Here is a 14,209-nt window from a genome sequence, read left to right on the forward strand (position 1 = left end):
TAATTATTTCATAGGATTATTAGATTAAATGTTTTTAGTTAAAAGATAACTGAAATTTTTTTTATTTGAAAGTGTCCAAAAATAGTGATATTTTTGGAATATTGAGTACATCCTTAAAATTAATGGTATAAAATCAGTGTAAATTGTTATATTTCACCCTTTAATTTAGTTTTCTAATGAATATGGAATGAAACAAGAAACAAATATGGTTAAATTGTTGGAAAAACAATACCAAGAAAGATTAGAAGAAGAAATAGCTAAGGTAAGTTTATAGTTTATCTGCAAGATTTTCTTGGTTTATAGATTTTCTTGATCTTTGAACTGTCAAAAAAGCATGGATTTTATTGATGGTATGTACTTTTTTTTATTTGTAAGTTTCATATATAGTCCATCAAATAGTTGTGTAACAGCATCAACTATAATTGCTGCTTCATAGAATGTTTTGTGGTGCTTTTCATTGAAAAGAACATTTTTTTCTTGATATAGAATAGCAATTACAATTTTTCAGAATGCCACAAGTTTTTATGTATGTGTTACAATGTAAATACTTACCTTGTGAAGGAGTTTGGCATTCTAAAAATGAGGGAAAAGTTATGAAGAGAAAAAGTAGTTGTATTACCCTGATAAATTATTGTAATGTTAGATAATAACTACAGATACTAATGGAAGATTGTCACAGAACATTATCACTCATGGCCAAGTGAATTTTCTTGGAAGGAAGAAATATAAAGACTTTTATTTTTTTATTTTTGTACTGAGTATTTATTGGTGTTATAGTTAGAAAAGTTTTGCTTGTTTTATTTTAAAAGGCAGGCAGTAAAACACTTTGATGTTAAATTTATTGAAAAATAGCCTATCTGTGTATCACTTTATCAGAGGATTTATTTTTATTTTTAAAAGTATGACGCCAGGCTTTTTTCTAATTCATATAATTTTGAGTAATGACCCACTTTTTAAATCCAGCTGGTATTTATAAATCTAATTCTTTTTTGTTTGATTCATTTCTTTAGGTCATTGTGTCAATGAGCGTTGCATTTGCTCAACAAACTGAACTATCTAGACTATCAAAGGGAAAAGAAAATACTATGTCATCAAAACAAGCACTTACTTTCTGTCAGCAAAATGAAAAACATTATTTTAATGAAATGAAATTATCTCAGGATCAAATTGATCTTCAGACCTCTTATGCATTGGACATGAAATTTAAAGAAGAATTTAAGCCACTTAGTAAAGAGTTAGGAGAAGATGGAGAAGTTCTATTACCAAACAGTGATCATCTTGATGATATAGTAGAATCAGAGGTCCACCAACTAATTATTTCAGAAGAAATGTTCTCCAAAGACAAAACATTTATAGCTAGCGAATCTGTAAGTATGCTTCTTTGAATATAAAAGAGAAAAACTTATAATAATGTCTTCAGTTTAAAACAGTAGCAATAATGCTGATTAATAGAAAATAAAAGTATGAAGTCCAGTCTTGACTTTAATGTATTTTATTAATTATAAGGTATTTGATTAAGTGAAACAATATTGGTGTGAAGTATAAAATAAGTCAGGTCATAGTATTCTTGGTTGTCTTATGGACACAGTACATGTTTAGTTCTCATTGTAAATTATACCTGTGTTAATTTTATTTAAACTAATTGAAGACTAATTATATTATAACTAGGTAATACCTGTGGCCAAATGATTTGCTCAATTAAATGTAAGAACATAAAAGGAAATTGCTACGAATTCAAGAAGACAATTCAAAGTATCTTATTATCTATATACTAATTATTTTTTTTGTTAGTTGAGGATCTGTTACCCCAATGAATTGCAGCCTTTATTAGAAAACAATAAATTCTACTTCTTTTAAAATTATCTGAATTTCAAATTTATTTTATGTGTTCACGATAGATATATCTTGTTCAGAGGAGTATTCAAATAAAACTGTCAGCTTTTATGTAATGCAAAACTTGTGAAATGTTTATGAAAACTAATTTAGCTGTTGTTGTTCAAGGCAGAATGATTTTAATTAGTATCTTAAGGGATTGAAGTATTCATAGAACCTATTGACTTGTCATGAGTGTGAGAAACTCATAAATGTAAAGCATTTATTTCCAAATAAAATTTATTATAATTTTTCTTTGAATAAGCAGTTTTCTATAATACTGTGATGACCAATGAATAAAAATTAAATAGGCAAAATTCCTTATATTTTGTGAACTTAATTTTTAAAAATATTTTTCTAGTTGTATATGGACATAATACCTTTATTTTATTTGTTTATTTTTATGTGGTTCCCAGGATTGAACCCAGTGCCTCATGCATGCTAGGCAAGCGCTTTACTACTGAGGCACGACCCTGGCCCTATAAACTTTGTGTGTGTGTGTGTGTGTGTGTGTGTGTGTGTTGTTGTTGTTGTTTATATTATTTCCCCATTATAAAATATCAAGAGATATAAAGGAGTTATAACTTCATTAAGAGAAGGGGCTGGAGATGTAGCTTGGTGGTAGAGCACTTGCCCAGCATGTGTGAGGCCCTGGGATCAATCTCTAGTATGGGTGGGAAAAAAAGTGGATGGGGTGGAGGTTGGAGGGGGTGGATAAAGAATCTTGAGTATTTTGTTTTTCTCTGTTAGAATTAGATTTTAGCTAAACTATCTGGTAAGTAGCTGTTTCCTTTTGGAAAATAACATATATGGTGGTAATAAAGTAACTTCATGTTGTTTTGGAATTATAAATAAGAAAAATACTTTTGGCTGGGGTTGTGGCTCAGTGGTAGAGTGCTTGCCTTGAATGGGTGAGGCACTAGGTTTGATCCTCAGCACCACATAAAATAAATGAAAAAAGGTATTATGTTCATCTACAACTAAAAAAAATTTTTTTTAAAAAGTGATTTATGGTTTTGTTTAATAATAAAACTAAAACTCATATGCTTTATGTTGTTAATAGAATTGTTTTCATATACAGTTCAAGTATCAATGCTGACTAATTGCCACAAAATATGTTATGATTGAGTTTTTTGCTTGTGTTTTTTCCCATCAAAAATTCATGGTAAGATGTTGACATCAAGCATGGATGCTTCTAGACAAATGATGTCAAATGAAGAACAGTTGGAAGATATGAGGCAAGAACTTGTACGACAGTATGAAGAACATCAACAGGCCACAGAACTGTTGAGGCAGGCACACATGAGACACATGGAGCAGCTACAAGAAGAGATTAAGATACATAATAGACAGTTAGCCCAGGTATGGAACTTTAGAGTCTCTTTTCTCCTCAATGGAAATAATGGTATTTTTTATGTGGCTTTTTTTTTAAGTCAAAATTATGTTTCCTAGATACAAATAAATTACAAATACTTAACATCAGGAAGTTCCTGGGATCAACTTTAGACCTTGTTAGGCACACCTAACTCAACTGATATAATGTGCATTATCATTTTATTTAACTGCCTTTCAGGCACTGGAAATGTGACTACAATATAAATTTTAAAATTCTGTTGACCATACATAGCTAAAGCACTTTGAGAGTTTTGAAAATATTATACTGAGGTACTTGAGTATACAGTTGCTGTCATTCACTTTTTCCATGTTCATTTATAGTTCTGTGAGTCTACCAATTACCATCTCCAAGGTTTATCTATATCTATCTTTAATCCATCTTTTTAATCATGAATGGAAATCTTCTGAAGTAATCTGTTTCTAGAACTCTCTCCAAGGACACATCTCTTGTTGATTAGAGAAATTCAAATTTATATAACATTCTTTTCTAAATTTAAATATCTCATGGTATTTGGGAGCTATATTCTTGTCAACTGCTATATAAAATATACTCACAAAATTATTGCAGAAAAGCAAGACATATTTACATGAAAGTTCTTATGAAAACAAATTTATTGAATTTAATTTTGAAAACAAAAACGTGTATTTTTTAAATATAAAATAATAGGGAAATTGATATTTGAGAATAAAATATATCATTTGAAAAATCAGTTTTTTCTACATTGCATTTTGTGAATTTATTCTTCTAAAATTTCAATGCAAAAATTGACAGAGAAAATATTACTCGAACTATACAAATTCTTGAATATTTAAGTTTAAATAACTTTTTTTCTAAAGTTGGAAATTTTGCATTGAACTTCATATGTGCCTTTTAATCCCTAATAATGAAATATGAATCATAAGGTAAAATCAAGGTCTCTTGGTCCCAAGGGGTTAAAAGAAATCTGCTTGATGTTTCTGCTTTTTACCTCTATCGCAATCAATATTCTTCCATGACTTTTTTTCTTATTTAGAGATCCTCATTAAATAACGAAAACCTGGTTTCAGAAAGAGAAAGGGTGCTTTTAAAAGAGTTGGAAGCACTAAAGCAGCTGTCTTTAGCTGGAAGAGAGAAGCTGTGTTGTGAGCTGCGCAGCAGCAGTACGCAAACACACGTAGTATTGACTTTGGTGCATTTAAGAACAGTAGATCAACAATGAAGTAGGATTTGTTTGTCTTTATTGTTGGTGGGAGACGTATTTTTATAGTTACTAAGCTTAACATATTGGTGATCACTTAGATGTAAGGTAGGTGGAGTCAAAATGCCTTGCTTTCTGTTTAAGATAATTTGAATTTGGCTTTGCTGTAGGAGAAACTGTTGTTCTACCAAGGAGCAACCTTTATTGACAACCCTTATTGTCACACTATATAGAATATATTAGTTTGAAGCCATTAAAACATTTTTCATCTCTACACTTGAAGGTTTTATCCTTTTTTTTGATACTGCTGATCTCTTGATAAATTGTAGTTAAATATTATTTCAAGCACTTTCTGTTTCACATCATACCAGTATAGAAGAATGATATGCTGTTTTTAAGATGACAGGTTTTCTTTCTGTCTTGTCCTCTCTGCCGTTGCACAAACTTAAACAGAATGAAAATGAAAACCAAAGGGAAATTGAGGAAGAGACATTGAAAGAAAAGGAAATGGACAGAAAACCTGAAGATGTACCTCCTGATAGTCTGTCCAGTGAAAGGTATACAAAATGTGTATTTTTTTTCAGTGCAAAGTCAATTAAAATGGTTTTCAAATGTAATAAACTTTATTCATCCTTATTTTTATCTTGTACATGTGTATTTTCTTAAAAATACTATCTTGTGTATGAAACGTGTCATATATTTCTATGCATGAAACATGTCCATATATGTGTAATATATAAAAGATTATCAATTTTTAGACATTAAATTACAAATTTTTAAATCTTTTTATGTAATAAAAATTTTAATTGGCTATTGATCATAAACTTGACTTTAAATGTTTAGAATTGTTTTAACATCAAACCTTTCTTGATTAATTTTATTCTTCTTAATGCTGTTTTGTAACCTAAAAAACTAAAAACAGTTCTACCTGTGAGCTTTATTTCTTTTTTCCTCCTTCAGTGTAAGGGCATGGATTCAGTGTAAGCTATTCTCTGATTTGTTTATGTTGAGAAAAAAAATTACTGCATTTGTAAATATTCAACATTTAGTTTCTTTCATGCTTTCATGGCATAACAGGTGAGAACTTTTAATACATATCCTAGTTTTATAAAGTAATAAATTAATGGCCCAATGTTAACAAAACGTTCCTTACTTTCATTTTGTAGATGTTAATATTAAAATGTACAAAACTATACTATAATTATCCCACATTAATATTAAGCACAGTATCTAAAATTTATTTTGTTCAAATGGAAATAATTTTTTAAATTTTAATTAGAACTAATATCTACTAACTTTTTCCTCCTTTTCCAATTTCTATGACTGTCAACCCTTTTGTGTCTTCCTAACCTAGTTCCTCATCTTGCATGGAGGAATTTGGCCCCTAAGATTTTGGCTTCCCCATTGAATCATCAATATGGAACATAGTCAGTATGGAACTCAAATAAAAAAGACAGTGTATGAAAATTAGAGTTACCATGCCAATATAAAATAAACATCTTGCTCATCTTTATTTCTTTTAACCATTATATCAGTTTTAATCACATTATCCAACTCCTGGGATTTAGGACTTGAACAAAACTTCTATAAATAAAAGTTAAGGAATTAAAACCCTTACTTCCCACTAACTAAATTATTTGGGGTTTTATGTTTAAACATTCTTGATTATGTAAGCAGAGAATTTGATCTAGGTACAAAAATAGAACTCTCTTTTTCACTTGACAAATACTAAAGGAAAACTTTTCCATTTATTACCTGATCTTAAAATAGTTCTGTCATGTGCATGTGAAACAGATACCCTTTCAACCAGATTGTCGGTAATGTGTCAAAGAACATGTGAGGTTGAGAAAGAAGTCTCTTAGGCCAGGGGACCTTACTATGAAAGTTTCTTATTATATCTTACATGTATTAAATATAAAGCTTATAACCATAGTATCTCTGTTGAATTAAACTGTTGAGTGAGTTGTTTAGTTATTCATAAAATTAATCATATAATCTTTTGAATCACCATTTATGGAAGCACATTTTTTTCACATGGTAAAATGTTCATGTTAAGCTAAAAAGAAAGCTTTCTAATCACATTGTCCAGTATGATCAGTTTTTGTTTTTAAAATGTATATATTTTAGAGTGAAGCAGAGGAGGAAAAAAGTCTAGAAATATAGGCATTAACATGTTCATAGTGCTAAGATATTTTGAAGGCTGATTAACAATATTTTCTCATTTTAAAATTAGGATGTATTTCTTATCTCTATAAAGGCAAGCTATTATTTATACTTAGTTGAAAATATGTTTTTTTCCTACTGGCTGAGTGCAATGTGTGTAACTAGAGATATTTTTGTCTTTGGAGCAGGTATAATAACAGCCTATGATATTTCCTGTGATGTTGACTGAGTAGTTTCACTGAAAGCCTTTTATAAAGCAGGTCTTTGCCAGTTCTTGTAATTTAAACATCTAGTTTATCACCAATAAATTATACAAATACTACCACTTTTTTTCTAGTTGGATTCTTAATTATTAAAATATTGTTGTCTGACACATAAAAAGATAAACCTTATATGTATATAAACATGATCAGTATAACCAATGCAATAATGTAGATATTGGTATTACCACACTTTTTGAAACTCAAGTTTTATGTCTTCTTAAAGTTTTCTTCCAATTTATTACTATCTTAAAAAAATATTATTATTTGATTTCTTTCAGGTCAATAAAATGCACCTTTAAAAATGTTATAAGTTTGTGTTCTAAACAAATCACTTTTTAAAAAAAATAAATTAAGAGTAAGAAGCACTTCATTGTAGGTGTTATTGTGTAATTTTAATAGAGCATATCTATATGATATTTTTCACCAAACACATATTTTGCATTGTATTTTTGGTGAGACAGTAGTAAAGGCTTTATACGGTAAAAAGATTAAATATTTTAATAAATAAATATTTTAAGATTAAATGTTTTATAAAGAGATTAAATATTTTAATAAATGTTTTTTTTTTATCTGTATAGGTTTGCACTCCAGAAAACTAACAACAGACTTCTGAAGATCCTCTTAGAAGTTGTAAAGACTACCATTGTTGTTGAAGAAACTATTGGCCACCATGTTCTTGGGATTTTAGATAGATCTAGTAAAGGCAAGTCATCTGTCGGCCTTATTTGGAGATCAGAATCAGAGGCATCTGTAAAGTCAGGTATCCACGAGGAACACATAAGAGGTAATACTAGTTTCATATGCTTGTGAAATAATCATCTTCAAATCATCTTGCTGAGTTCAAGGCACTTTTTCTGTGTGTAGAATATATAGGAGAGAGAATATTCAAGTATTTTTCAACAAATGCACCTCCAAACACAAAGCCCCTCTGTTCAAAGCACTATATGTATTATTGTATAGCATTTGCAAGTGAATGTTTTAGAGTTGCCATTATATACCTTGGTATGCCTACACAAACCAGAAGACTCTTTCATTTCTCCACTTATAAAGGAAAAGTTCCACATCACCACCCTGTAAATCAGGAAAGCTTAAAATAAAGAACTTGTAGGAATCCAGCACTAGTTTTCATTGAGATAGTTAGAAGAATGTGATAATAAGAAACCAAAGACTATCCTCTGTTAGGTCCTTTCTTACTTTTGGAAAAGTGGTTTGACAGTTTTTGTCCTGTTATGAGATGGCTTTTTTCCTAATTTTGTCATTTTCCTGTAGCTGTGTGGTTTGGGCTCTTCTTTTAATTGCTTTTTTAAAATTTTTTTAAATTTTAATTTGTTATATATGACAGCAGAATGTTTTACTATTTATATTACACATATAGAACACAATTTTTTATATCTGTGATTGTACACTCTTATTTTAAATTTTTACCATCCCATTGCTGACCTCCAATCTGTCTTGTTTTCTCTGTTTCTTTTTCCTTGCTGGAGAAGATATCAGGAAATCAAAGAGGGGAAAGGTTAGTCAGGTGCTTCCAGAGAAATAGGCCCTGGATTCTTAAATTAGAAGGTCAAACCTATAGTTCACTATCATTTCACATCCAACAACTTCTGCCCAGGTAGAAGGAAATATTCTGAAATGCCAGAGCTTTACAATTTTTGGAACACTCTAGTTTTTAAGCTTCAAGGGGAAAAATAGAAAGTATTCTAATTACAGAAGGTTTGCTTAAGTTCTAGTTAGCCAGCAGTACATTTTAACTATAGAGAAAATATTGATTTGGAATTTAAAATAAATTTGAATTAAAGACACTTCAGGTGAGTTCAAAAATAATTTTCAATACCATTTTTAGTAAAATACAAGATGAAATAATCCTGACTTTTAAACCCTTCCTTCCACTCTTTTCAAACTAGGTAGATATATTTTTCAAATTAACTTACTTATGGTTAAGTTCTCAATGAAGACTATTATGTCTATATATGGATCTTGATGTATTAAGAAGAATTAGGTAATGTTTGAAAATACCTAAAACTTATAAAAGTGACTACCAAAAAATTTTTAAGGTAATTAACTGGTTTCACTTAATCATCTAGGGAGGAATTTTGCTGTTCTGTTGGTAAGAACTGTACTAGATTGACTTCCATATTCAAAAGACACTAAGGAATGTTCTGTACATTGCAAACATATTTTTTTTGCCTTTTTGTTAGCATTTCTCATAGATACTTCTTAAAATGGCTACTGAATATTCAGCAAACAACAGCAACTACTTAAGGAGCAGTATGCTGAGTTATAAAGACAAATTGATAATTGAGATCAAGCAAACACAGAGGATAATGTTCATGTTCATTTTCTTGGAGAAAGCAAATCCTCTATCCACTGTCTATATCCATAGATAATGTCTATTTTAACATATCTAGCAATAGTTTGTTAATTATAAGCAACTTTGTTCAATTCTATAAACACTTATTCAGTAATTTCTGTATCGTCTATGTTTTATAGTAGTTCATAGTCTAGGAAACACTGAGATTACTGTTCAAGGGAAGATTATATCATACTTAATATTTTACTTACAACCATTTTGTACATATATGAATTGATTATGATTATTATCATTGATTTTTATTATTATTGAGCTTTAAAAATGTTAACTGTTGAAATCAACTGTTGATTCAGAAAACATTAGAAGAAAAATTCAAAGTTAAGAAATACATTGTGTAAAATATTGTGGCACAGATAATTTTGCGGGTCCATTTAATTAACTCAATCTTTTTTTAAATTAATTTTTATTGTTGGTTGTTCAAAACATTACATAGTTCTTGATATATCATATTTCACACTTTGATTCAAGTGGGATATGAACTCCCATTTTTACCCCCCTCCCCTCCCCTCTTCTCTCTCTACTCCCTCTACTGTAATTCATTTCTCCCCCTTATATTTTTCCCCCTTTCCCCTCACTTCCTCTTGTGTGTAATTTTGTATACCCCTGAGGGTCTCCTTCCATTTACATGCAATTTCCCTTCTCTCTCCCTTTCCCTCCCACCTCTCATCCCTGTTTAATGTTAATCTTCTTCTCATGCTCTTCGTCTAATTAACTCAATCTTAATTTTTGTATTTACAAATCATTCTTTGGTTTGATTTGGTACCAAGAATTGAACCCAGAGACACTTAACCACTAATCTGTAACTCAGTCCTTTTTATCTTAAGTTGTGTAGAGCCTGGTTTAAGTTGCTAAGGCTGCTCTTAAACTTCCCATACTTCTCCTGTCCAAGTTTCTGGTATTATAGGCATGTACCACCATTCCTGGCTATGTTACTTTTACTAATAAAATTAAGTATCATTGGGGTATACTTACCTAGTTTGCATCTTTAAGGATATAGTGAATTAATAGAGTTTATGATTAAAAACATTTATTTTATGAAAATACTGGCTTTAAATATTGACAATATGCCCCATATGTAAGAAGTTCTTTTGACATTTCTTCACATTCTTAATGGAAGCATTTCTGTAAAAACTAAAATGCACCATTGAAAGGGTTTATGTTATTTACCATAACAAAAAAAATTAAAGCTTAATCTGATTGTGAATCAACTTTTTTTTTTTTTTTAAGTATCACTTGTGATGTAGTTTCAGCCTTCAAGCCTGAACTTGTTTAGGCTTTAAACATGTATGAACTTGTTAACACTTGAAAATAATAAATGATTGTGCTAATATTCACTTCCTTGTAAAAGCAAACTAGTTTATGAAATTGAAAGGAAATTTTGGCCAAATGTCAAATCACTTGAACCTGAGTGGATATTAGATCAGTTCATAAAAATGAGTTCCCTAGGTTGTTAAAAGAAAATTTCCTTTAGGTTTGCAGTGTGATAGTTTAGGGGTAGAATGCTCATCTTTCCTGTAGGAGTCCATGGATTGAAGTTTGTTTGCTTCAGCTTACTTTTGAAGCAGTGGGAAGTTATAGAAAGAATACTGGATTAGTAATGAGAAAGCCTCATTTTTTTTTTCTGCCTTAATGTGACTTTGGACAAATTTCGTTGTCTCCACTCCATATCTTTTCATCTGTCAGACACTTGGGTCAAGCTTGGTTCACATGATTTCCAATTGGAACCATAAAGGTCTTCAGTGAGCCACTGAGGCTGGGAAGACACTATGATATTGCTCACCCTCCTTTAACCTGAAAAACTTACCATTATGCATCAGGAAATGAATGGTATAATTCATAAAGTATATGATTAAAAGACTTGAATAGCTATTATTTGCTGTGTTTACAACATACATCTGAGTGGTTGGTTCACCACTCAAGTGATTCTGTTCACCAAATTGCCTGTTCTTGATTTCTGTTGGCATGTTATAAAATAGCCCTTCTTTTTTTGTCCTCAGATTTTTTCCCCCAGACTAGTCATTATGGGTAATTATAATTTTGCTGTATTTCTCTTTTGTTTCATTGGAACAAACAAATTTGTTTCTTTAATGGAACATATTCAGATTATTTCAGATAATTTCTATCTTCAATTTTTTTTGTGTGTGTGTGTGCGCGTGTGTGCACGCACACTTGGAATTGAACCTAGGACCTCACTCAGGCCAGGCAAGCACAAGCACTCTACTACTGAGCTACATCTCCAGCCCTGAAAAATACATAAAGCTGATTGACATCTTTATCTTTTCTAGGTGCTTTATTGCCTGTTTTTGTTGTTGTTGTTGTTGTTGTTGTTACCATTCCAAAAAAAACTAACACTCAGTGATCATTTATAAATGGCTTTGTTTCACCTTGTGCTTGTGTTTTAGATTTATTCCCATGTGTACACAGAATCTTCAGTCTTTTTCTCACCATTGATTGCTTCTCGGTACCACAAAGTGTCATATTGTACCATAAAATTTCATTTTATATTCATAAAAATAACTATTTGTTTATTTTAACTTACACACACACATACTACAAGGTAAACTTCAGTATACTTCATAAGAGAATAAGCAAGAAGAGACTGGGCTGGGGATATAGCTCAGTGCTTGCCTAGCACCTGTGAGGCTCTGGGTTCAATCCTCAGCACTGCAGAAAAAATTTATATATAAAATGAAGGTATAAAAAATTAAAAAGAATAGACTAACTCTTGCTTTAACTGACTTTATTTTCTGTTCTTATAGTAACAACACTTCCTTCTGAGGAGAACAGTGACTTTTCAGTCATTAAATTCATAGCATAATCCGTGACTGTTTGTCTTTCTAGGCAAATAACTTCACTAAAGTCTTTTCCTTTTTGAAATGTTCTCTTCTAGAACATCCCTTTCCTGTCTACCTCATATTTCTTATGGCTTCTTTTGTTAGCTAATGATATACAGAGGCTCCAACTTTGTTTCCTCCTTTCACTAAATATCACTCCTAAAACAGATGTAACCACTTTCAGTGTTTAAACTCTTACCTTTTTACAGATGACCCCTAATTCTGCAGACCCAAATTTCTAACAGTTTATGTATCTCCACATATTCCATTAATACTCCTCTGTTCAGTTGCAAAGCTTATCATCTGCCTATGTCAACCAGATTTTCTTATGTAAGATGTAACAATAATGTTGATAGTATGGTAACAGTGTCTGTAGTTAAATTAGCACTGCTCATCATCCTAATTTCTTCCCAGTATACTTTTTACAAAAATACCAAGCTACAAAATTATCTGTTTCTTTTAATCTGTAGCCAGAGCAGGTAATGTTCAAATATGTAATGCTTAAAAGTCAGGTTATTCCAAACAAATTAGGAGCACTTATTCTATTCTTCCATACCCCACTGCAGGATAGAGGTTTTTTTTTTTCCTTATGTATATATGTGTGTTGTTTCATTATACTGTAAAGTCCTTCACAATAGGAACCAGATTTTGTCTCCTTAGTGTCCCCATTTCTTAGCAAACTCTATATGCTTGTCATTTGATAAATATCTATTAAAAGTTATCTTAAAAAGTTTTTATCAGGTTGGGAGTATAGCTCAACAATACAGTACATGCTTATTATGTGCAAGACCCTGGATTTTATCCCTAGTATCCCCCCCCCAAAAAAAACCCCAAATTTTTATTAAAGAAAAATTACTAAATAACCCAAATCTTAAATTCTGCAATTTTACAATGCTGTTATTAAAACACATGTACTTTGAAAAATGATTTCAATTTGACTTGATTTTAAAAATTTAAAGTGAAATTATTGTTATTAATGTATGCCTTTAACATTTTGTTATTCTAGTTATAGACAGATCCATACCCTCCTATTCTGGAAGTGATATGCCAAGAACTGATAATAGCATGTGTTCAAAAGTAACTGAGGAAGGAACAGAATTATCGCAGCACCTTATAAGGATTGGTTTTGCTGGAACTGAAATAGATCCTGAAAATGAAGAATTAATGCTGAATATTAGTTCTCGACTACAAGCAGCAGTTGAAAAAATGCTGGAAGCTCTAAGTGAAACTAGTAGTCAGGTAAACTCCTTAATTATTACTACCTTCTGAATATTGCATAAGGCATAAATGAGTAAATATTTCTCTCTACTGTCCCACAGAAATTTATTTAGGCTTCTCTTTAATAATTGGCTGTATTTGTGATAACCAATATTAGTTTTAGTAGTCCTGTTTTTGGTGGTGAAGGTAATGTAATGATGAGCTCTTCCAGTTCGAAAACTCATTGATGTTTTAATATCCAGATTTTCTAGATTGTTACACATTACTTTTTTATATCAAAAGAGATTTCAACTTCACTATTGTGTGAAATGTTCCATTAAAATGTTATTTAATACTATAAGGAATCTCTAAAACTATATGTTGTAGTGGAAATGTCTAAAACTATATGTTGTAGTATGTCATAACATACCATTATTGTATTACATATCAAACTTGCAATTCCTTCACTTGATTTTTACATTCTTTTTATAAATATGAGTAGATTAATTCACCATACAAGTTATCTCTTGGTAGAAAATTTGTTTGAGCAGTTTTTCTTTTAAAATATTGTTCTTTACAGGCTGGGGATGTGGCTCAAGTGGTAGCATGCTCGCCTGGCATGCGTGCAGCCCGGATTCGATCCTCAGCACCACATACAAAGATGTTGTGTCTGACGAAAACTAAAAAATAAATATTAAAATTCTCAAAAAAAATATTGTTCTTTAAATATTAAGTTTGAGAAGTTGAAAGAATGTCTTTGAGCTCTTGTTCTGATGACTGGCTTTTCTTTGGTACTTTTTTCTCTAATTATTTAATATGGCATGTTTCTGCAATAGCAGTGACTATTAGATATAGTAACTATGACAAATATATATTTTGCATTTTAATACCTGATTCATTTCTATTAGGGTTAAATTATTGACTTAAGCTGTTTCT

At 30.6% G+C, this 14,209-nt stretch overlaps 1 protein-coding gene across 1 annotated transcript in view; it reads left to right on the forward strand.

Annotated features, from left to right (window-relative positions):
- Positions 1–14,209, forward strand: part of LOC143410588 (A-kinase anchor protein 9-like) — a 78,556-nt gene that overhangs the window by 43,081 nt on the left and 21,266 nt on the right. The window contains 7 exon segments of the mRNA XM_076871435.1: positions 170–262; positions 1,011–1,367; positions 3,043–3,234; positions 4,281–4,421; positions 4,899–5,002; positions 7,450–7,655; positions 13,083–13,315. Coding sequence (XP_076727550.1) covers positions 170–262; positions 1,011–1,367; positions 3,043–3,234; positions 4,281–4,421; positions 4,899–5,002; positions 7,450–7,655; positions 13,083–13,315 — 1,326 coding nt within the window.

Source organism: Callospermophilus lateralis, chromosome 11, assembly GCF_048772815.1.
Source record: "Callospermophilus lateralis isolate mCalLat2 chromosome 11, mCalLat2.hap1, whole genome shotgun sequence".
Taxonomy (NCBI): Eukaryota; Metazoa; Chordata; class Mammalia; order Rodentia; family Sciuridae; genus Callospermophilus; species Callospermophilus lateralis.